Source organism: Candoia aspera, chromosome 6, assembly GCF_035149785.1.
Source record: "Candoia aspera isolate rCanAsp1 chromosome 6, rCanAsp1.hap2, whole genome shotgun sequence".
In the NCBI taxonomy this organism is placed as follows: domain Eukaryota; kingdom Metazoa; phylum Chordata; class Lepidosauria; order Squamata; family Boidae; genus Candoia; species Candoia aspera.
Genome location: NC_086158.1, coordinates 15,696,463 through 15,720,159, shown reverse-complemented (window position 1 = coordinate 15,720,159; position 23,697 = coordinate 15,696,463). Strand labels below are relative to the sequence as shown.

Below are 23,697 nucleotides of genomic sequence, written 5' to 3'. Positions count from 1 at the left end.
GGCTTCTTGGATATATGTACAACTCCCCCCCCCCTTTTCAAGTATGAGTTTCATTTTTAACTCTAATAGTTTGGCAATTAGTATTCAAGTTAACCACTGGGCTGCAAAATGCTTATTGGCTCCACAAGGTCCTGGGGTTTATCATAGGAAGATTGGGGCAAATAAGAGCCAGGGCTTCAGTGTGAAAAGCTCTTGACCTCTCCCCTCCCCAGAATGCTAGGCTCAGTGCTGCTCTAGTAAAAGGGGAGATTAGGGTGGAAATAGGGCAATTGTGCAGTGTTGAAAGGCAAACCAAGGGATTTTAAGTAAAGACTTAGGATACATTGGGGCTATCCAACTAAGTTGAAAGACTATTGTGAGCACTTGGGAATTCTGGAGGATGTTCTACCAGGAAAGAAAGTGGGGGAGGCTGTGTACATATATCTGAGAAACAGAGAAATGACAACACCCAGTTGTGGGCTTGTAATGCCACATGTGAAAGAGGAGATCCATATACTTGGGGGTGATATTGTATTCAATTCAGGGTGAAATTATCTTTTTTCTCACTGGTTTTAGGAAACAGGCAACTCACTTCTTTGATAGCACCCATCAGGTTCTCCAAATTCCAGACATACCTACCAGGTCAAAAAGGCTGAAGACCTCCATCAATATGTGCCTGTGAGTTCCCTGAAACAGGGGTGGTATAATGTATAGTAACTATTATCTACCAAAATGAGAGGAAAAGGTAAGTTTCTAGTACATTATGAAAAATACCAGCATGTGTGACCTGTGCTATACCTAAGGCTATCAAATACTTCTCCTTCCCTCATGGCTAAATTTCATTATACACTTAGAAACAATTAACTGTTTGCAAACTAATGCTTGCACAGTACTACTTTAGCCAAATCACGTTTTTTTCTAGGTTCACAGAATCTGCTTGAATAAAACATGGTTGCCAGTTTGTGGTTGTGCACCATGCAAGCAGAATTAGCATGGGCTTTTATTTCAGAGACTGCCTTTCTTATCTTGCAGACCTCTTCAGGGTATGGAGGTGAAGAATCCCAAGAGGGTGTTGTAAAGTTGGACACCTTGCTCTGCTGCAGAATTTTGTTTCCTTGTTATGTAATGTTTGGTAGAAAAAAAACTAAAACAAGAAAAATGCAAGCACACACTCTTTAATGGAATTGGGGTGTAGGGGGCTCCAATTTGTAGATAGAAATGTGGGACCAAAAATTACTTTTCTTAAGGGCCCTTTTGGACCAATCTAAGGAGTGACTGGATGACACCTGGATCTAAACCACAAAATAAAAAGGGCTCAGAAAAATAATTATCACAGGATTGAAATTCTCTTGCTCAAATCTTGAGACTCTCTGGGATGGGCAGGCGACTCTTGTCATTTTATGCAGGAGAAGGGACTACACTTAAATTTGAAATTTTATTTCTGATTAAGATTACTAATCAGATGCAGTTTAAACAAAACTGGCTACTATCAAACAGCCATTCTTCATATGGCATATCAGACTGTATTACAACTTCCTTAATCCCAAACCAGCATGGAGGTTGCATCGATCCTATTTGTGTACACATTCTTCGTCATTAAAATGACATTGAGACAGTATCTCCTTAAAAATGAAGAACCTGGCAGTTTTACCTGGGGTTTTATTGGAGAATAGTCCATCTTATCTATTATAGAATGTCTATTTTATCTGTTTATCACATTTCTTAACTGCCCATCTCAACGAACTCTTTATATTAAACTTACAAATTATTCTAAAAGTATATTCTTAAAATAAAAAGATTTTGCAGTGAATCTCAATGAAACACACATCTCAGCCTCACACACATATAAAAAATAATTTCCATCAGGATAGCCATTTAATGAAACTTCCAAAATATAAGATATCTCAGAGGTGACAGGAGATTTAAAATAGCATACAAGATCGGGTTGGCAATAAGTTAATGCATGCTTATAAATAGATGATCATGTGTACACTCTGCTCATTCAGGAACACGGTGCTCCATTTAAAAACTCTTTATTCCTCAGCTTCAGATGCTTCATCATCATGACTGATCTGGAAATAATGCAGCTCATAGGTCTCCTTGTCAGATGCAACCACTCGCAACCAGTCACGGAGATTGTGCTTCTTGAGGTACTTCTTCGTGAGATATTTAAGGTACCTTTAACCACACAAAGAAAGTGATTTAGGCTCAAGATTTCATTTGAGGATCTACTTATTATAAAGGAAAAAAATGAGAAAACCATAGTGCTAAGAAAGTAACCTCAGTAGTTATTTCTTGAGTCCACTCCCCAAGCCAAACAGGATAGCTAAGAAACTGAATTCAACTGTAAACTCCTCATTTAAGATTTCATGAATACGCCCCTATCATCTCTGGCCCTTATCTACTTCATGGTAACAGAGCCAATCTAGCCCTGCAAGATTGTTGTAGATGGATAACGATATGAAGAACTTCCAAACTTTAAGGTTGCAATCCTAAGGTCTCATATGAAATTCTTTCTTCCACCCCGCCCCCCATCCCAAAAGGCTCAATTGTAAGGATCTTAAGTGGAAGCATGGTACCAGGTAAATGGTAACCCTAATTTTTATAAGCACTTTCCATTAAACTCACAATCCAATACAATGTATTTTACAATTTTTAGACTGTTATCAAATATCAAGATGCAAGAAGCTAAACTAGAAGTTACAAAATTAAAGAAAACCAACCTTTTTGAGAACTGCCTTTCTGAAGTTACTGTGATCTTATTTTTAAAGCGTTCAATGTGAACTACATTTCCCAGGTTTCCTGTTTTTCCATTGACTTTAATTCTCTCATTCAGGAACTGTTCCTAATTAAACAAAAAACAAAACATGGAACACTAGGGAATGGTGCCCTAGGTGCGGGACTAGGGAAGGAACCCTAGCCAGGCAACATTTGTTATTACAGTCACTGAACATAATTGTATCATACAAGCACCCCCCCATAAAGAGTCCTAATATATTAAAAATAGTCCCCCCCCCAGAAATTTAGGGAGCACAATACATGCAATATCTGTATGCAAGCTTTCTGATGTCAAAATATCCAGCTGTGCAATATATCTGGCAACAAGTAGCTAAGGCATTAAAACAGATCAAGAATGTATTTAATTCTGTAACATAATGCAGGCAGAATTAAAATTAGATTAGCTTTTCAGGGAAGGATTTATCAGAGCAAATATTTTATTCTTCTCCATATTTCAGTTTGGCTGAAATTAACTAAATATGCCTAACTTCTTTCCCTTAAAAGAAGCTGCAAGAATCAGAATGTTCTAGCTTCATTAACAATTAAGCTTCACCACTGTTCTGCTATGCAGCCCTCTAGACATGTAAGAATTGGTAAGTTACTTACAAAGTTTCCTGAGTCAAATATGCCATCTTCAACAGGATGGGTAAGATCAAGGTTGTATCTGCAAGTTGTTTTTTTCAGTTTGTCTTTTTGCTAAAAGAAACACACACACCCCTTAAGTTAACATCTGCTTTTTTTTTTTATTTTCACAATTTCAAAGTCTAGATATTCTGTAGGAGAGCCTTTCCTAACCTGGTATCCTGCAAATGTGTTCGACTGCAATACGCTGAAAACCAACACACAGTGGATTAAACACAGCCCTATGCTTTGTCACGGGCTTTAATCTTTGTCCATATCATTTTGCCAACTAACACATCTACATTAAAGGGACATGGTGTAAAATTTATGCTTGACTGATATAAAAAGCACTGACAAAGTGAACAGGGTTTGAATAGCTTTTTTAAAAGGTTGAGAAAGGTTCACAAAAAAACAACTGGTTCCAAATCAACAACTGGAAATCACAAAAGCTGTCTATTACTTCTAATAACAAATGCAATGGGTCTTTCAGTAACCCTTGCCTGTGTACCTTTTTTGCAAAATTCCCAAAGGCATTTGGTCAGCCAGTCCTTGGGTACAAAACTTTGGCTGGACTGACAAATCCAAGCTTGATCCAGCCCAGCTCATTATTTGTTTTAAGGTAACTGGCAGAATCATGACCTAGGTGGTAATTGGATCACAGCACTGGCCAGCCCGGAAAATTTAAATAACCTAAGACCCAATTCCCATACAAATGTCTTCATTGGTTTCATCTGAAAATGAGGAATGGGCCAATATTCTTTGCAAGAGGGAGGAAAAAAAGATCTGGCTTTTTTTTAGTTATTTAACTTTATTTTCAGCATGGTGAAGAGAACATGAAAGCAGAATATGAATAAAGTGATCCAGGACCCTGGAACTGGGTAGTAAATAACAAGTGTTTTGGATAAATATTGTTTGTTGTGACCAATTAAATTTAAGACAGATAAGGCAAAAATCATCAACCACATTACAATACTGACAACTTTTGGGGGGCCAACTGTTGCATCAGAACATTACTGTAATATTGAAGTCTCTTTGTGGTGAATCTTTTAATTACTTTCCACTGTTATTTGGCACCATATGGAAGTCCTGGCCTGTTTTCCAAGATCATTGCTGCAATCGTCTTTATGCTGTAATCTAAAGCAGTATTTCTCAACCTCAGCCACTTTGAGATGGGTGGACTTCAACTTTCAGAATTCCCCAGCCAGAAGGCTGAGGTTGAGAAACACTGCCATAGGGCTACTGAGGTATACATTAAAAAATAAAAAAGCAGCTCGAGTCTTCATCATCAATATGTAGGCGCTTCCTTGTTTTATCATTGGTTAGGCTAGCCTCCCTCCAAGAAGTCCTGGGAGAGGTCTTTCTCAAGGCAACCCTCGCAGGAAGAGACTTAACCGCCCACTCTTGGCAGCGCAGCCTCCACATCGGAGCGGCTTCTCCCCGACTCCCAACGAAAGTCACGCAGTATTACGGCCACAGACACCCCACAAGGTTTCGAGATCGGCCCCTTTCCTTAAAACAACCCGCAGCGCCTCGCCCCGTCAGCGACCGCGCGCAAAACCCACTCACCGGCGCCATGTCGACGCGGCTCGCGGAAAGAGCAGGCGGGCCGCGCGGCCGGTTTTTATATCGATCCGCCTGTGACGCAATGTACGTAGGGCGTGCCGCACGCGCCGAAGAGATTGGACCACGTAGCATCGCGTGCTCTCTCTGCTTTCTGTTGGGGCGTTTCTGATGCGTTGAGAGGCTGGGCATGCCGGGTAAGATCGGAATTCTGTCCAGATGTGTTCGGCCTGCAACTTCCGGAGTTGTAAGCCGAAGGCTGGTAATCATGGGGGTTATGCTTCCCAAACATCTGACTGCAGTTTTTTATCAACTCCATTCATCTGCTCTGCCCACAATGGTTTGAATTTCCTAGGACGGCTAGTTCCCAATTGAGCACGAATGAAAAATAAGGTTTGTGTCAAACAGAAGTGCAAAGAAGACTGAAATGCAATACTGTTGTGTAATAACCATGCCAACGATTTTTTTTTAATTCGTAAGGATTTTAAATGAATGTCTTTGGGGACAGGTGAGCTGCTAAAGTCTGCATGCCAGCTTAGAATGTAGAGCCAGGAACAAACAAACAAACTGGGGAGTATTATTAATCTTTTTCCTCCATTCATGATACTGAAATTTGCAGTTCAACAGCTCCAAAGCTTCAAGGATTGGGGGAGCTAAGCACCCTGACATTCAATAGACATTACAATGTTGATTAGGAGCATTGTTGCATAGTTTTAGCACTGTGGAGCACTCACCCAGTTAAAACAGGTTTGCTAAGAAGCTACCTTCCTGCTTTGAAAGGTCTCACAAGAAACTGTTAACTCTTCAGGTAAGCTGCTTTATACAAAGCAATATGAAATATTTTAGATTAGGCCAAATCTACCGTGGTGGGACAAAATCCTGTAGAACTATCTATATAATCCTGTGGTAATGTGATCTACACTATGATTAGAGGTTCATCTAAGTTCTCTTAATAGAAGAGATTCTAGTTTTAAAAAAAACATACCCAGGATATTGTCATGTATTTATTGAAGGCACTAAGCCAAAATTCACTCCCTCTATTAGAAAAATTATGTGAAGCCATAGGATGAACCTCTTAAAGAGGTAGTCAGTTGATCTAATCAATGAGATGACAATCAGACTTAAGTTTGAGGGGCCTTCCCCATAAAAACACACACATTGGTTAAAATCATCTGAAACTGCTCATTATATACATTTGTAGGAGTCAGCCACCGATTCAAAAGATGTATCTGTAGAACTCAGAATAGGCATTGCTGATGCTCATAAGGTTGGAAAGGGCAGCAAAAACATTGCCAAAGACTTTGGCCTTCATCAGTCCATGGTCAGGCAGATAGAGGTACAAATGGAGAAGCTGCAATGTCAAGTTATTCATCCAAGGAGTGGGCATCCAACAAAAATCACCCCAAGAACAAGCTGTAGAATACTCCAGAAGACACCAGGAACCCCATTTAACAGTAAAGAACAAAGGTGTCTGAGGGGGCCATATGACAAAAGCAGAAAGCAGCCCTGCCCCTTTGTTATTTTGACAAAAGCCTTCAGTTCTTCAGTCAGTCCTGGCAAATGATGTTGGGCTGTCAGATTGTTTTCAAATTCACAGTAAAGAAACCACTGCAAGAGAATGCATGGTAGGATATCAAGGAGGGTACCACTGCTCTCCAGAAAACACTACCATCTCTCTCAAGTTTGCCAAAGACCACCTTGATAATCCAACAGACTACTGGGAACTTCCAGTTGAGAGCCTTGGCAAGCTAGACATCCCCTTCCGCGCCGGGACAGCGTTACAACGGAGATCAGTGTGGAATGCAAGGTCCTGGCCACCAAAATTCTCTCTGGATCAAGGAGAGATCTCTGAGATAGCCCACGTGACTACACATAGCCACTGCTCATGAGTAAATTGCAGGAATCATTTCACGGTTTGCTTATGGCTTGAGCAGATGGGAGTTGAGGAAGGAACCATCTTTGCTCACAGTTGTTAAATCATTAAGCTCAACTGAGCCTCACTTCTTAATCACTTTGGATTACATTTTTTTCTGTTGCTTTAGAACAGTGCTTCTCAACTTTGGCAACTTTAAGATGTATGGACTTCAACTCCCTAGCAAGACTGGCTAGGGAATTCTGGGAGTTGAAGTCCACACATCTTAAAGTTGCCAAGGTTGAGAAATACTGCTTTAGAAGGATTAAGACCCTTCAGAACAGCAAATTATACTGTATTCACTAGGTGAGTCACCACCTCCTTAGAGAAAGAATTTTTAAATACGATTTTGAAAACTTTTGAAAAACATTTTTAGATTAAACAGCAAACGGGTGCTTAGAATATGGATTTTAGAAGTTTAACAGCAGATTAAGGGCTCAGATGGATTCAGAATTATAATTTTAAATTTTTGGAAGAATTCATCCTGTGGGAAATTGTTTTTGCCTTTTCATTAGCCCCAACAAAATAACAGGACTTTTAAAAGTTGGACATCGGGGCAGCTAGAGGATAACCAAAGAATGGAAGGAAATATTCTAACAGTGAGCTTTTTAATGAAAAATTACGAAGAATTTATGACAAGTGGTCTTTGAAGTTATCAGAAATGATGGATAGATGGAGTGTTAAGGATGCCATGGAAGATGATGATGATACTCTGGATAAGTTTGAAATTAATTTGAATGTTGATATGTGGCAAATAATGAGAAGGATGCAGGGGATATACTGGACTTTCAAAGGAAACAGGAAGATGCTTCAATGTTTAAAGAAGATGTACAACTATCAAACCAGAAAAGACATATGGATAAATTTTTGTACTGGCTGTACAAAAGAGATCTGTTAAAAAGTTTTGAAGGAATTTTTGAGGAGTGACAAAAAGGATGAATTCCTCTTACTGGATGTGCAAAAGAGACTTGCTAAAGTTCTGAAAGATTTTTGGGGAAAGGATAAAAAAATGGTAAGAAATCAAGCTGTGGGACTTTATTTGGAAGGATCAAGAATTAAGTTCTTTAAAAGTATACAGAAGGAATACAAGGTTGGCTTATTTAATCAAGGTTAAGATAGTTTTATCTGACAACCCTTAGTGAAATTTTGCTGATAAGGAATGAATGACAAGGATTTTGGATTTTGTTTTTAGTTAAGTGATGGGGTATGGGGTGAAGAGAGTATTATGTTGTAACTTAAGAGATGGCGATAAATTGTGTGTACTTGTTGGGATGAAGGGAGAAGTTACTTTTTTCTTTTCCGTACTATTTTTATATTTTTGTAGTTTGTATAGTTATTTTTAACTGTAATCTCTGATAAAATTATTTGAAAAAAAAGACAGTCCAACAGACTACTGCAACAGTATTATGTGGACAAGTAAGATGAAAGTGGAACTTCTTGGTACTAATGTTGTTTGGAGAAAATACTGCATTCCAACAATATAGTGTAACTTTATTCCAAATATGAAATGTGGCAGGAACTGCTTTGCAGCCTCAGGATCAAGACAGCTTACAACCGTTGAGGGAACAAGGGATTTGGATATCAGCAAATTCTACAGAATGTCAAGACATCTGTGCGTGTGTCATGCAGCACAACAGTAATCCTAAACATATAGAATAACCTGAAGTGAACAGTTCATACAAAATAGGCCCAAAGTTTCAATGAGATGAAGCAGTTCTATGAAGAGGAAAGGGCCAAAATGCCTTCAAGCTGATGCTCAAGATGGTAGTAAATAAAGCAATGTTTGGTTGAAGACATTGCTATTAAATGACATGCCAGAAATTACTAAATCTAAAGCTTCCATACTTTATCCAACAATAGTGAATGCTGACTCTATATATTCACTAAAACATGCTACTATACACTGTTTAGGGTGTGGCTTAGAGCTCAGACCACATTGTAGGTCACATTGCTGCAGGATTCGAGTGCCAGAGCGTTGACAAATATTGTGCTATCACTATATAGGCTTTAGTCCTAAATGGGAACCAGGATCCAATTTATCATCAGGAACCTTGACTAGAAGTGTTCAGATCTGCCAGTTAAGTCCCACAGCCATGTAGAGGGCTGCTCTATTTTTCTGTGTGTACTGCATAATATATGGTACTTTCCCCTTGCTTTATTTGGCCTTGAGGTTTGATAAGGAAAAGAAAAAACCCTTCCTGTATTCTGTCTCTATAATTGTTATGAAAAAATAGAGATGGACCATAGCATCAGCTTCTGTGGGTCTGAACCTATTGGTTAGTTGTTAAGGTGCTACCAGAATCAACTAATTAGATCCTAAGTTAATTTGATACCATCATGTAAGTGACGTACAAAGGGCCTGCTCAGTTTTTACCCTCATCTTTCCTGTGTCGCCTTCAACTAGCAGTCGAGAAACATATTTTCAAGCAGAGACCAACAGGAGAAGATAAAACACTATCCCCTTAAGGATATGGATGCATAGTCTCATTCTACAGCCACAAAACCTCTCAGCAGTGCCTTTTCCTTGAAGACTAGGAATGGAGGAAATAGGAGTTAAAGAACTATAGCACAGATGCACTTATTGAAAAAGATCAGTTTCCTCTCCAGTTTGCTGGTGCAATCACATCTATGGTGAACAGTAAATTTAGAAGGGACAATAAATAAAAGTAGTCTTTAAGTTTAAACTTTATTTTTGTTACTGCGACTCAGTAATTCAAACATTTCAATAAAACAGTCATTAAAAGCCAAGAACTCTTAAACATATGAATACTTCACTATTACAGAAATGCAGAAAAAATACAAACCGTTCAAGTTTTGCTTTTAAAGTCAAGGGCACTCTTATATAATGAACTTTGCATACATTACTTGCCAGTAGGTATAATTGCATACTTATGGGAGCTTCCTATTGTGGCAAATACAAAACCTTTTATCCCCTACATTTAGCTTACAACAATATGCCCATTTTTTTTAAATGTAACAGTCACTGAATGTGAAAGCCCAGAATTCTACAAGGTCTTCATACAGTACCACAACCTACATAAACACCACAAAGATCAATGTCTCTAATTATACTGTGAAAAAAATGATTAAAACGTAACACACAGGAATCTTGCTCTTTCCACAGAAAAAAACAATTATTTAACACAGCTTATTCCATTAAAGTTCCCAGACGTAGCCAGCATTCCAACATTTAAAGCTTACTGTTGTCAAACATGTTACCTAATCAACAGAGTAGATTGATCACAATGTTCAACTCCTTTAGACTAATTCAATATACTAAATTTTACTTGTGTCCTAGGCATGCTATAAATTTATGGAATACAAAACCCTGTTACAACTTTCAAGCAGCTTTGTTAAAATAATCAACTTAGGCTCTTTCATGTCTTCACAAGAGCAGCCCTGAGAAGAATACACTCAAGTCATGGCTCAACTAGCAGTGGTTTTGTTGCACACAGATGCAAGACAACAAAGACATTGAGAGGTAAATTGGGGTTTTAACAGAAGAATCCCCTAACATCTGAGGAAAAAAAATCCACAGTCCAGTGAACAAAAGATGCTAATGGACCCCAAGCAAATAGCTTATATCATAAGAAGCTGACAACAGGACTGTTTCAGACTTCATTTTGGCCCTCAGCTTGTAAGATTTTTGACCCTGCTCTTGAAAATTAAATGTAATTGGTTTCAGCTAAGAAGTAAAAACAATCTAAAAGTGGATTCAGAGGAACATGACAGCCCTGAAATAGCTCAAAGAACCTGAAATATATAGCATTAAGTTTTAATAGCAAAGTTTATTGTAAACTGGTGGGTTTGTAGACAATTAAACTCTACAAGAGAAATGGTTTTGCTATTAGCTTATTGGAAATACTGTAGTTTTACTAGCGCCCTACATATGATCTACCTAATAAGACACCGTATTTCTTCCCAATCTAGCTTAATTTGTGGTTTCAGACTGCTAGGAATTAATTTGAAGTCTAAGTACCACCTTCAGGACTGGGGTACTTCTGGTAATGGATTTCTAAAAGATGACACTACTAGGAAGATACTAGCAGGACTCCTTAAGCATTATGACCTCAGTATTCTCAGCTGCTCAGGCACAATGGATAATTGTAGGACAAATGATCATCACAAATGATACTAGTGAATGGGACTCCACATTTCAAACTGTGACTTCCATTCCTATTATGGATATTGACAATACAGTATTAAGGAACACTCACATGATTAGACTTTTAACAATAAGCTAGAATCCTTCAGCTTCCTAGTAGCCCTAGATCTTGAGACATGTAGTTATTTACCACTATAACAAGACTGTGCTTTGTTCAAGAGTGTTTATTGCCAAATCAAGTTGTATTGTGCCCCTGTTCTGCATAGATACTTGCTTAGTTAAATCTAGAGCTTATAAAGATCCAGATGCAGTTTATTTTCACCTCTAGTATAACTTTACCGCTTATGGGCAATTACATTACTAACTTAACCTCAAAATCCTATTTACCATTCCCCCCCAACTGCCAATAATGAACTAAGCATGTTTTAAGAATCTAGTCACTAGTTCAAGTTAGTCATTTGCTACCAAAATTTAAGGCAAATTTAAGTAATTAGGTTTCCCCAAAATGCTAATCAAGCTGAAACATGATCTTGCAAGCAAAGACCATATGGATAATAGGTTGATTAGTAATTAGGCATTTGCCTATCCAGTGTAACCAATCCTTCTCAAGTAGACTTTGAGTCAGATTAGCTCTAGTATAGTCCAGAGGTCCCTGTGTTTGACAGAGTGCGCTTTCATCATTCTTTATAAACTCTACAAGACAATCCATGGCTCAAATTCTGTTGAGTGACACAGGGTTGAAATTTAGTTTTCAAGCCACTGGTATGTGCAGGTTTGCTGCAATCCCTAAAAATTTTTTTACTTCTGCCACAAAACTAAAGAGAGTTAAAAGCCAAATCAAATACTGTAACTCTTGAAGCATTTCCTTTTTTTAAACTGGAAGAGTGGCTGAACATTTTAATTAAATTAAAGGCCTCTAGTGAATCTCCTCTCCCACCCTGCTCCAACTTTTGTGCACTATTAACCAGAGTATGAAAGCATCCAGCATTCTGGATGTTTACATCACAGCAAATTGTGAGCAATTAAGAGTGAGCCGACAAGACTAGTTTGTTGTACACAGCCATCAGCACTGGCGTTTTTATCACATGAGTTCCCTTGTCTCTAGCTCAATGATGCTTCACAGTTCAGTGCAAGCCACATTTTACCATGTTTAAGATAAAGAAAAGTTACTTTCATTTCTTTAAAATGTACGTAAACCCAAACTGAGTATTACCTTGGTATTGGCACTGCTATACAGTCTCATTTGAGCAAAGCATACTACTTTTTAATACCTCATGATCTAAAATGACAATTTTGACTGCCTTGCCATTCCTGTAAGCACTTGAACTTCAGCAATCTTAGTATTGCCAAATTGCTTGCAACATCAGTCAGCACTATTTTCAAACAAAGACACGAGGTTGCTAGTGAAGGTTATAGCTTTGGTGATAATCAGAACTAAAATACAAGATTTGCAGCTGCTGGTACTTTAGCAACTGTTTAATTCAGGTGGTCCTATTTGCAAGGTTTTATGGCTACAGCACATTCTTCACTCATTGCACACATGACTGACACCTACAGAAGGGGAAAAAAAATTGTTAGGTTGTACAATTCCATTATGTTAGATTACCTTTTCAATATATCTATGCTAGTTTGCTATGTTATCAGTTCTGAAACTATTTCATTCCACTTTCCAACTGATACTTTCATCCTAATATGAACATTTTTTTTCTTATCTATGTTTTCTAGATTTGCTGGACTACCACTCCCTGAATTCTCAGCCAGCATGGAACTGGACAGGAATTCTGGGAATTGTAGTCCAACATATCTAAAAGATGTCAGTTTTGGAAAAACAGCTCTAATACAATAGTATTTTGATTTAATATACGAGTACCTAATAGTAATTTGGATACCTAATTTTGCCAGAACCTTGAACATTTTTTTTCCTTTTAAAACACAGCTGGAGGAATTGGAGAACATAAGCTCAAACAAAGGAAGAGGAATTGCTAGGATTGTGTGTAATCAGTCCGACAATAAATGATTGGGTGAATCAGAGGTTTTCCAACAAGAAATGTAAGAAAGGCCAAGAGTGCATAACACACTAAGCAGAAATGTGGCTTACTCATTTATGGACTATTGTATGATATGAATCCAATCAGTGGAGCTTATAAACCAGGGTTTTTTACTGTATGGATTAGGTGAACCCAGCAAATTTTGCTCTATTCAGTAAACCATGGATTATGTTTTCTTAATCATGGATAATGAAATAATGCGCACAGACAACATTAAGGTATCTGAGACATTCCTAGCTATAGCTAAGATTCATGTCCATTGTAAAGCATAGAACACTTAACAATGGCTACTTGCAACAGGCACTTAGAATATGAAAAGCAAAGACATAGAAACAGACCTAACTCATAAGTAACTACATTTGGATTCTAGATAGAAAGCACTTCCTTTGCTTTACAGAAAAAAGTTGTTCATGGAGGGAAAAAAGGACATCAGAAGTGCTCCTACAGTAGTTGGATGTCACCATGGAGAGAGTAAAATGGGCATCCTTACCTGGAAATCTTCCCCTGCATTGTATTTTCCCTCTATTTCTTTGCCTAATTCACCTTCTGGGACTTTCAGATCTTCTCGAACTTCTCCACTTTCTGTCAGCAAAGAAAGGTAGCCATCCTGTATACAGATTAGCTGCAAAATATTGTACAAAACATTTTTTCAATTAAATTCTTAATTAAAATGGTGAATTTTTATAGAACCACTGCTTTGAAAATAAAACTTGTCTGTTGTTCTTTTGAGAATGCCTGTCCTGAAGTTATCAGAATGACCCGTGAAGTTAAAACATCCTACCATTATTTTTAGATGTTGCCATTTCTCAAACCAACTTTTACACCCATTTTTTTTTAAAGAACTAACTAAAGTATGATCTCAACTTTCTCACCATCACTTAACTGTGGGTTTCAGTGGGCAGGATGATACTATAAAACTTATCAGAAGAGAGAAAAAAATTATTTATTGTTCATTTTTAAAACTATTAATATGTTAATCCAAACCAAGATTTCTCTAAAAGCATTAGTTTTAGTTTTTTTAGGGACCTTGGTACCGTTTGACAATATTCTAAGATGTGCAAAACATATCATTCCACAAACGGAGAACTCTGGAATATTCAATTTCTCCTCCAAATGATACCAGTCTGGCTGGAACAATAGCCTTTGTACATATTTACAATATATACAAAGGACAATGAAGTAGTATCATGTCATAGGTAATGCAATATCGTTTTATTATTTAATGGTAATCGGAGATTGGAAACAAATAAAATGCTTATAACCAGCTGAGACCCAGCAAGAGGAAAGCCATTTGATTACTACTACTTCCTAAACTCACATTTGTATGCTCTCTTTCTAGTAACACAGCAATAAAACAATCCAGAATATTATATGGTGACAATTGTAGTGAGAGCTCTTGAGATTCTGTACTGATAGATAATTGATACTACCCAATTTTATACAGAGAATGACACCAATAAGGTTTAGCTGTTGCAAATCTAGGTATGCATGAATCAGTATACGAAAGGGATAGTTGGGCAACCTAAGCTTGCTTGCTTGCTTATTTATTTATTGAACTTCTCAACCACCCAACTCGTATACAATGACTCTGGGCAGTTTACAACAATAAAAATAACGTATCATTAAAATACAATGTATATATAAATATATATAAAAATACAAATACAAATATAAAATATAAAGGCAAATCAAGATATTACTGTTGGCACCATCACAGTGCCCCCCACCTCCACGCATAGCTATTGCCCCCCACCCCAAGCCAGGTGGCATAACCAGGTTTTATGGAGGTCCATAGGGCTTCTCATTTCGATTTATACCATGTTCCCCAAGGTGAGGCTTCCGTATGTTGCAAACGTCTGGACAGCATCCGTCCGGGAAAGCCTAGATTCAAAGACATACTTACCTGATAATCATTCCTCTTGATATTTGGAACATCCATATTGTGAGTTGAAGGGCATATATCTTCATATTTTTTGCCAGTGAACACATCAATACCAACTAAATGAACCTATTCAGAAAACATTCATAATCATGTAATTAGGATACCAAGAACATAATACTTCATGTCTCTCATATTAATTCAGAACTTCCCACACACTCACTCTCAGAAAAACAGTTGAGGGGAAACAAACCAGCAATTAAGTGTGTTCCACTACAAATTCTACAGTGTTCTGAATTAAAAAGTAACACCTCAGAGACCTATTTCAAATCATTTGTAATGTTATCATTGAGTAAAAATGTCATAAACTGGACATTTTGTATTATGCATGTCTTACTGTTTTCTCAATGGCTCAAAACTATTAGCATGTGTTTGCATAATACATAATAGTTGTATCAAAGTATTGTATTTAATATAATGCCTAAGGTTCATCAGGTATTTAAATGCAAATTGTGGGGCCTTAGGCAACACAACAGGTGGATAAGTAGGGTAGTTTGTGAGGAAGCAAGTTCCCAAGATTAACTTAAATGTCAGTTGCCCAGATCTTAGCTACAAAGTATTCTGCTGAGGTGCAATCTACCAGAATACTATCCCGAGTAGGTTTATATATAAGGCAACTTTCTAAATTTTAGCATGTAGTACGTTCTACAAATTCCAAAAGTAAAGTTCAGTCAAACTACCTCTATTTTCTTTATGAAACTGACTTGTAAAATTAGATTCATTAATTCAATCCAGGCATGTTTAGAATTGTTAAGACTACAGTTTGTAGAAAAATACATGCTACAAACTGGCATTTCGATTTTATTATTTATTTTCTATCCTGCCTTTATTATTTTTATAAATAATTCAAGGCGGGGAACATTTATTTATTTATTTTTCAAATTTCTGTTACTGTCCATCTCCCCCAAGAGAGGGACTCTGGGCGGTTTACAATAAAATCAGAGTTAAAATCATAAAAGTATAAATTACAATATATGAACCAATAAATAAGAATAATATAGATTGTTGCCAATGTCTCCCAACATACCAGATACTCCTTCCTCCTCCTATTTCCCCCACAACAACAACCCTGTGAGGTGGGTTGGGCTGAGAGTGTGTGGCTGGCCCAAGGTCACCCAGCCGGCTTTCATGCCTAAGGCAGGACTAGAACTCTCATACCACGCCTGATTGGTTCTTGGGCTGAGAGAGAATGACTGGCCCAAGGTCACCCAGCTGGCTTTCATGCCTAAGGCGGGACTAGAACTCAGTCTCCTGGTTTCTAGCCCATTGCCTTAACCACCAGACCAAACTGGCTCCTCCTTTTCACCTCTTGTGCAATCAGATTCCCACTGCATGTAATTTTAATTATGACAAAACACAGAAAAGTCCATGTTGGCTAGCAATTCTGCAGGTTCTAGTCCCAACACATTTAGAGAGTAACAGGCCATGGAAAGCTGGTTGAAACAGTGATATGCAGAATTAGAATACAATGCCTGAACAAGTTGAATGTACCATTTTGGAATTCATTCAGTTTAAATAATAATGTTCTATTTGGGGAAACATTTATTTGTGAGTTGTATGTTCAATACTGGAGCACCCACCTCCCATAATCTCACTTAGGTCAGAGTCAATGTGTAAGGACAGCCAACTATGAATGCAGTTGAAGCCAAGATGAAATTGTGGCAAATTATTAATATTCATAGGGCAGCATTTCTGCACCAAAACCGGAAAATTACGCTTTGAGATTACCTTGGCATGACCATGCTTGCCAGTTTTGGAAGTTGACATTTCCACAATCTTGCAGGGACGTCCCTTCAGCACCACAAAGCCATTCTTACGGAGTGCAGAACACTGCATTGGGTAAGTGGCAGAAGCACCAGCATCTCCAGTGGTGAAGTCAACTTCATCCGCCATGGTATAAAAAGAATTCTAGAAAATACTATAATTTCCAAGAGATATTTCTCAGCCTTTTCATAGATATCGCCAATATTGTTGTTACTTACAAATACTTGACTCTAATATAGTATCTACAGAGTGTTCTGTACTGAAGTATAAATAAGGCTTAACTGTCTCCCTTTATCTTCAGCAAAGGATCGTTACCTTGTCATGGTGCTGGAGCTTGAGCACCTCAATGATGCCATGAGCTAAACCGTGAAGGGCCACCCAAGACGGGAAGGTCATGACAGAGAGGTCAGACTAAATGCGATCCCTGGGGAAGGTAATGGCAACCCACCCCAGTATTCTTGCCATGAAAACTAAATGGATCAGTACAACCAGAGATACGTTGGTGTACCAAGATGAGACCCCCAGGTCGGAAGATGGTCAAGATGCTACTGGGGAGGAACAGAGGATGAGTTCAACTAGCCCCAGACGTGATGACGCAGCTAGCTCAAAGCCGAAAGGACGGCTAGCAGCCAACGGTGCTGGTGGTGAACGGCGAATCCGATGTTCTAAGGATCAACACACCTGGAATGTAAGATCTATGAGCCAGGGCAAATTGGATGTGGTTATTGGTGAGATGTCAAGATTAAAGATAGACATTTTGGGCGTCAGTGAACTGAAATGGACTGGAATGGGCCACTTCACATCAAATGACCACCAGATCTACTACTGTGGACAAGAGGACCACAGAAGAAATGGAGTAGCCTTCATAATTAACAGTAAAGTGGCTAAAGCAGTGCTTGGATACAATCCAAAAAACGATAGAATGATCTCAATTCGAATTCAGGGCAAGCCATCTAACATCACAGTGATCCAAATATACGCCCCAACCACAGATGCTGAAGTAGAGCAGTTCTATGAGGATCTGCAGCACCTACTGGACAACACGCCTAAAAGAGATGTTATTTTCATCACAGGAGACTGGAATGCTAAGGTGGGCAGTCAAATGACACCTGGAATTACAGGTAAGCATGGACTGGGAGAACAAAACTAAGCAGGACATAGGCTGATAGAATTTTGCCAAGACAACCCACTCTGCATAACAAACACTCTCTTCCAACAACCTAAGAGACGGCTTTATACATGGACTTCACCAGATGGACAACACCGAAATCAGATTGACTACATCCTTTGCAGCCAAAGGTGGTGGACATCTATCGTCGGTAAAAACAAGACCTGGAGCTGACTGTAGTTCAGATCACGAACTTCTTCTTGCACAATTTAGGATCAGACTAAAGAGATTAGGGAAGACCCACAGATCAGCTAGATATGAGCTCACCAATATTCCTAAGGAATATGCAGTGGAGGTGAAGAATCGATTTAAGGGACTGGACTTAGTAGATAGGGTCCCGGAAGAACTCTGGACAGAAGTTCACAGCATTGTTCAGGAGGCGGCAACAAAATACATCCCAAAGAAAGAGAAAACCAAGAAGGCAAAATGGCTGTCTGCTGAGACACTAGAAGTAGCCCAAGAAAGAAGGAAAGCAAAAGGCAACAGTGATAGGGGGAGATATGCCCAATTAAATGCAAAATTCCAGAGGTTAGCCAGAAGAGATAAGGAATTATTTCTAAACAAGCAATGTGTGGAAGTGGAAGAAGACAATAGAATAGGAAGGACAAGAGACCTCTTCCAGAAAATTAGAAACATTGGAGGTAAATTCCAGGCCAAAATGGGTATGATCAAAAACAAAGATGGCAAGGACCTAACAGAAGAAGAAGAGATCAAGAAAAGGTGGCAAGAATATACCGAAGACCTGTATAGGAAGGATAACAATATCGGGGATAGCTTTGACGGTGTGGTCAGGGAGCTAGAGCCAGACATCCTGAAGAGTGAGGTTGAATGGGCCTTAAGAAGCATTGCTAATAGCAAGGCAGTAGGAGACGACGGCATCCCAGCTGAACTGTTCAAAATCCTGCAAGATGATGCTGTCAAGGTAATGCATGCTATATGCCAGCAAATTTGGAAAACACAAGAATGGCCATCAGATTGGAAAAAATCAACTTATATCCCCATACCAAAAAAGGGAAACACTAAAGAATGTTCAAACTATCGAACAGTGGCACTCATTTCACATGCCAGTAAGGTAATGCTCAAGATCCTGCAAGGTAGACTTCAGCAATTCATGGAGCGAGAATTGCCAGATGTACAAGCTGGGTTTAGAAAAGGCAGAGGAACTAGGGACCAAATTGCCAATATCCGCTGGATAATGGAAAAAGCCAGGGAGTTTCAGAAAAACATCTATTTCTGTTTGATTGACTATTCTAAAGCCTTTGACTGTGTGGACCATAACAAATTGTGGCAAGTTCTTAGCGGTATGGGGATACCAAGTCATCTTGTCTGCCTCCTGAAGAATCTATATAACAACCAAGTAGCAACAGTAAGAACAGACCACGGAAGAACAGACTGGTTTAAGATTGGGGAAGGAGTATGTCAGGGCTGTATACTCTCACCCTACCTATTCAACTTGTACGCAGAACACATCATGCGACATGCTGGGCTTGAGGAATCCAAGGCTGGAATTAAAATTGCTGGAAGAAACATTAACAATCTCAGATATGCAGATGATACCACTTTGATGGCTGAAAGCGAAGGGGAACTGAGGAGCCTTATGATGAAGGTGAAAGAAGAAAGGGGAAAAGCTGGCTTGCAGCTAAACCTCAAAAAAACCAAGGTTATGGCAACCAGCTTGATAACTGGCAAATAGAGGGAGAAAATGTAGAAGCAGTGAAAGACTTTGTATTTCTAGGTGCGAAGATTACTGCAGATGCTGACTGCGCTCAGGAAATCAGAAGACGCTTAATCCTTGGGAGAAGAGCAATGACAAATCTCGCTAAATAGTCAAGAGCAGAGACATCACACTGACAACAAAGGCCCGCATAGTTAAAGCAATGGTGTTCCCCGTAGTAACATATGGCTGCGAGAGCTGGACCATAAGGAAGGCTGAGAGAAGGAAGATCGATGCTTTTGAACTGTGGTGTTGGAGGAAAATTCTGAGAGTGCCTTGGACTGCAAGAAGATCAAACCAGTCCATCCTCCAGGAAATAAAGCCAGACTGCTCACTTGAGGGAATGATATTAAAGGCAAAACTGAAATACTTTGGCCACATAACGAGAAGACAGGACACCCTGGAGAAGATGCTGATGCTAGGGAGAGTGGAGGGCAAAAGGAAGAGGGGCAGACCAAGGGCAAGGTGGATGGATGATATTCTAGAGGTGACGGGCTCGTCCCTGGGGGAGCTGGGGGTGTTGACGACCGACAGGAAGCTCTGGTGTGGGCTGGTCCATGAAGTCACGAAGAGTCGGAGGCGACTAAACGAATAAACAAAAGTCTCCCTTTATAGATCTTAGCCAGTCACAACTGCTGTTTCACAAACTTTTTTGCTCAGTCCAGCATAGCATAGCATGGCTCCAAAGTTCTTACTATCACTGCAACACAGAAGTCATAGACTGCAAAGGATAGTACGAGGTATGTAATCCCATTTTCTAGACACGTTCAATTCCTCACCATTTAGGTAAAAGAGGGCTTAAAGTAGGATTTTATATTATACCTTTTAAATAAATAGACAATATATGGATTGAAGGGAAAAAAGGAAAGCTACAGAAAAAAGTGGTAAATAATATTTCAAATCAGTTTGGAATTGCAATGGAATGTTAAGGAAGAACTGTTGTTACTGTTACATAAGGGCTAGGATAATATAAAGCTTCTCAGCCCTCAGGAGAAGTTTGAGTGATAGGACTGGTAACTATTATTCTATATACAAATAACTGAGTGACTGGCAACAATACAATTTTAAGTAGTTTTTAAGTTGCTTTTTCAGAAGACATCCTCCAGGAGCAATATGTAAAACTAAGAAACAAGTAAAGCTATTTTATTTAATTATATCAGTCATTCACAGGCCAGATTTGAAATGCTTGAGAAAAGTGGGAGGAAACAAGCAGTTGGAAAACTAATGCACAGGGCTCATTTCAATTAATAATGATGGCTAAGCCAGACTATATTACACTCACTGGAATGGTTGTATTGAAGTCTGGCCATAACAGTAATGCTGTTTTGGTAGCTAAAAAAGATCTATTTGTCATTACACTGATCACAAAGGAACCTGATTCATCATCATATAGAAGCTACAAGGGTGTGTGCGCCATGAATGTGCAAGTAAGGAAAGCAGCAGCTACAGCCAGATGCAAGAGACTGCATTTTGGCAGCAATCAGTCCTTGCCTGATCCCCCTCTGTGTATGGCAAATGCCTCCCTCCTTGGTCGCCTTAATATCCAGAAGTACCTGCTCAGTCCCCAATAGGAAGATGAAAAGACTTTTGTTAGAAAGGTATATTAAAAATGCATGGAGAACTAATAGATAAGCAAGCCTCCATGTTAGGAGGTATTATACCACCAAACCTGAGATTCTGGGAAGACCAACCAGGTGTGGTGACTGCCCTCAGGACAGCTTATGAATTTCCAAGAGGGATTTGGGCACACCCCACGCTGCACAAATTCCTGAATCCCTGCAGCTCTTCAGCAAGAAGAACGAACTTCTAAACCTTGCTGGGGAATTCTGGGAGAAAGTCCCCACGACTTAAAGTTGCCAAGGTTGAGAAACACTGCTCTAAGATCAGAAGGAGGCGCCCTGCTCCGCATTTATGGATGAATACTTTTATAGGTTGCTGCGATGAATCTGGCACGGCGACTGATGGTTCAGCAGTATCAGACTTCCCCTTCCATCGATCCCAGCCCGCAGGGCCACCAGAGCCAACTTGGGCGGAGTGGGCGGTTTTTGAAAGACTCGGAGGGCTAGTCGAGGTTGCACCCGGCCCAGGAAGGGAGAAGCCCCGGGCCCTGTTGAGATCCAGGAGGGTTTCCCCAGCAGGCGGGGGCATCCTCTCCACCGACAGGAGCTGAGACTAGCCTATTTGGAGTGCGGCCGCCCGGCCAGCGAGGGAAGAGCGTCGAAGGGGGGACGCGAGAGGCAGCCTCTCCGTCCCTTTCTCGGGCGAGAGAAAAGGAAAGAGAGGCCTCGGGAGAAGGGGAATCTCCGGGCACCCGGGGCCGCCGCTTCGCAGGCCTGGCGCTGCTCCGGTGGGGAAACGCCCTCCTCACCCGCAAGAAAGCCGAAGGGCCTCCAGGCTTCCAGTTCTGCCCCCTCGGTCCCCTCATGGCTGGGCTCCGATCCGCAGGGAAGCGGAAGGGGGCGGCAGCGGGCGGCTGGCGCCTGAGAAGCGCCTCCGAGCCGCCGGCGCCCACCTCCCTTCAAAGGACGGGCGGAAGACGGAGCTGCCGCACGCGCCCGCCGGCCCGCCCGCACTTACCTCATGCGGCGCAGGAAAAGACTGACGGAGCGTCGCAGCAACGCACATGCGCACAGCAGACGGAAAGGGAAGCGGGAAGGCGCGTGGGTAACTGGGGGGACAAGCTGCGGGGAGGGGGCGGGGCGCTTCGGGCTAACCGGCGCCTGGAGCCGGAGGGACGCAGGGCGCGCGCGGCACGTTTCCTCCGCCACCAGGAAGCTTTCAGCCCCGCCCAAGCACCCTCTCCGCCATTGGCTGCGTTTAATAATGGCCCCGCCTCTTCGGGGCGCTTCCAGTTTCTATCGCTTCTCTTCTTCGTAGTTGCCTGCAGAGTTTGTTTATTATTCCTACGTCTGTCGTCGTCATCAGTCCGCGCCCCTGTGCCCGAAGCTAGCGTGTCGTACTTGTCGAAGCACGTGCTCCTTGTCTCCGTGTGTGGAAAGCGGCGCAGTTGAAACGGCTTTTGTCGTTGGGTGGGAAGAGTAGTTCATGGCGAAGCGTGCGCATCGGGTCCGGATTGGTCAGATAATCAGCGCACGGAGCTCTTCTTTTTGTTGCGGGGGCTAATTCGAAAAAGAAATGAAAGTACGAAAGGTCTGCCAGTTCGGTTGTTTGCACGCAGTCCAGTTTTTCCCGAATTTCAGAAATCGTCATTGGAATTCTTCCTGGTGGCTTTGTGCTGTGCTGCTGCCATCGGCTTTCCCAGTGAGGGTGGGATGGAGAATCTGCCAGAAGTGCATGGAGCAGCGGTTGGACTAAATGACCTCTCAAGGTCCTTTCACCCCCAGATTCTGTGATAAGTCTTTAGCAGTTCATTTTCCTGTGATAAACAGTTGATAATTCCCGAAAACAAGCAATACAATAATTAGTATTACTAGGGCGTGCAGTGAAATGTATTCCCCAGGCTCACGATAGAGTGGTTCATCAGGGCTCCAATTAGGAAATAACGAGAGTGTTGAAGTGCTATTCAGCCTCTCCCCCAAAGACCTTGAACGGGTTGGGTCGTGCTAGTGGACTTTGATGGAGGGATTTGGGTCCTAAATCCAAGCCTTTTATTGCTGTATGAAGGGGAGAGGGAAGTGCTCACATATGGGAAATTTCAATACAGGTAGTCTTGGGGTTACAATGGCAACTGAGACTGGGATTCCTGTCGCTAAGCAATGCAATCATGACACATGATGTAATGTGACTGCATTGTTTAGTGACAAAAATCCTGGCAGTCCCATTTGCCATCGTAACCCCAAGATGTGTGGGTTATTAAGCAGGAAGCAGTGGAAATCCCAGGTAAGGAGCGCAGTGGTGCCATGGAGGGGTTGGGGGAGGCCCTGGGAGGTCTGATGCAGGCCGTGCACATGTGCAGGGAGGCCAGGAGAAGCAGGGCACCACACCATGTGAGCGCAGGGAGGCCAGGGAGGACTTACAGGAATGACTTGAGACCTTCCCTGCCGGCTTCCCCATTGACTTTGCTTGTGAGAAGCCAGCAGGGAAGGTCACAAATCATGGTCACATGACCACAGGGCACTACAGCCATCATGAGTGTGAGCTGGTTACCA

General features: G+C 40.7%; 2 protein-coding genes across 2 annotated transcripts; both read right to left on the bottom strand.

Moving 5' to 3' along the window:
* Positions 1-1,827: 1,827 nt before the first annotated feature.
* On the bottom strand, positions 1,828-5,036 carry RPL22L1 (ribosomal protein L22 like 1). Its single transcript, XM_063306449.1, has 4 exons — positions 4,945-5,036; positions 3,364-3,453; positions 2,703-2,824; positions 1,828-2,157 (listed from the first exon to the last, which is right to left on the bottom strand). Exons 1-4 carry the CDS (start codon positions 4,951-4,953, stop codon positions 2,013-2,015), a joined length of 366 nt encoding a protein of 121 aa, XP_063162519.1. The 5' UTR covers positions 4,954-5,036; the 3' UTR covers positions 1,828-2,012.
* Positions 5,037-9,517: 4,481 nt separating this feature from the next.
* Positions 9,518-22,347, bottom strand: EIF5A2 (eukaryotic translation initiation factor 5A2). Its single transcript, XM_063306447.1, has 5 exons — positions 22,166-22,347; positions 16,671-16,860; positions 14,907-15,011; positions 13,494-13,625; positions 9,518-12,506 (listed from the first exon to the last, which is right to left on the bottom strand). The coding sequence occupies exons 2-5, from the start codon at positions 16,833-16,835 to the stop codon at positions 12,447-12,449; spliced, it is 462 nt and encodes a 153-aa protein (XP_063162517.1). The 5' UTR covers positions 16,836-16,860; positions 22,166-22,347; the 3' UTR covers positions 9,518-12,446.
* Between the last annotated feature and the right edge of the window lie 1,350 nt (positions 22,348-23,697).

Coding starts and splice junctions, on each gene's coding strand:
- EIF5A2 (XM_063306447.1), bottom strand. CDS start 16,835: ATGGCGGATGAAGTTGACTTCACCACTGGAGATGCTGGTGCTTCTGCC. Junction 15,012..16,670: donor GCAAGCATGGTCATGCCAAG/GTAATCTCAAAG, acceptor TTTTCTGAATAG/GTTCATTTAGTTGGTATTGA. Junction 13,626..14,906: donor TCAAGAGGAATGATTATCAG/GTAAGTATGTCT, acceptor AATATTTTGCAG/CTAATCTGTATACAGGATGG.
- RPL22L1 (XM_063306449.1), bottom strand. Junction 2,825..3,363: donor TATTTGACTCAGGAAACTTT/GTAAGTAACTTA, acceptor TTGTTTAATTAG/GAACAGTTCCTGAATGAGAG. Junction 2,158..2,702: donor GAAAGGCAGTTCTCAAAAAG/GTTGGTTTTCTT, acceptor GTGTGGTTAAAG/GTACCTTAAATATCTCACGA.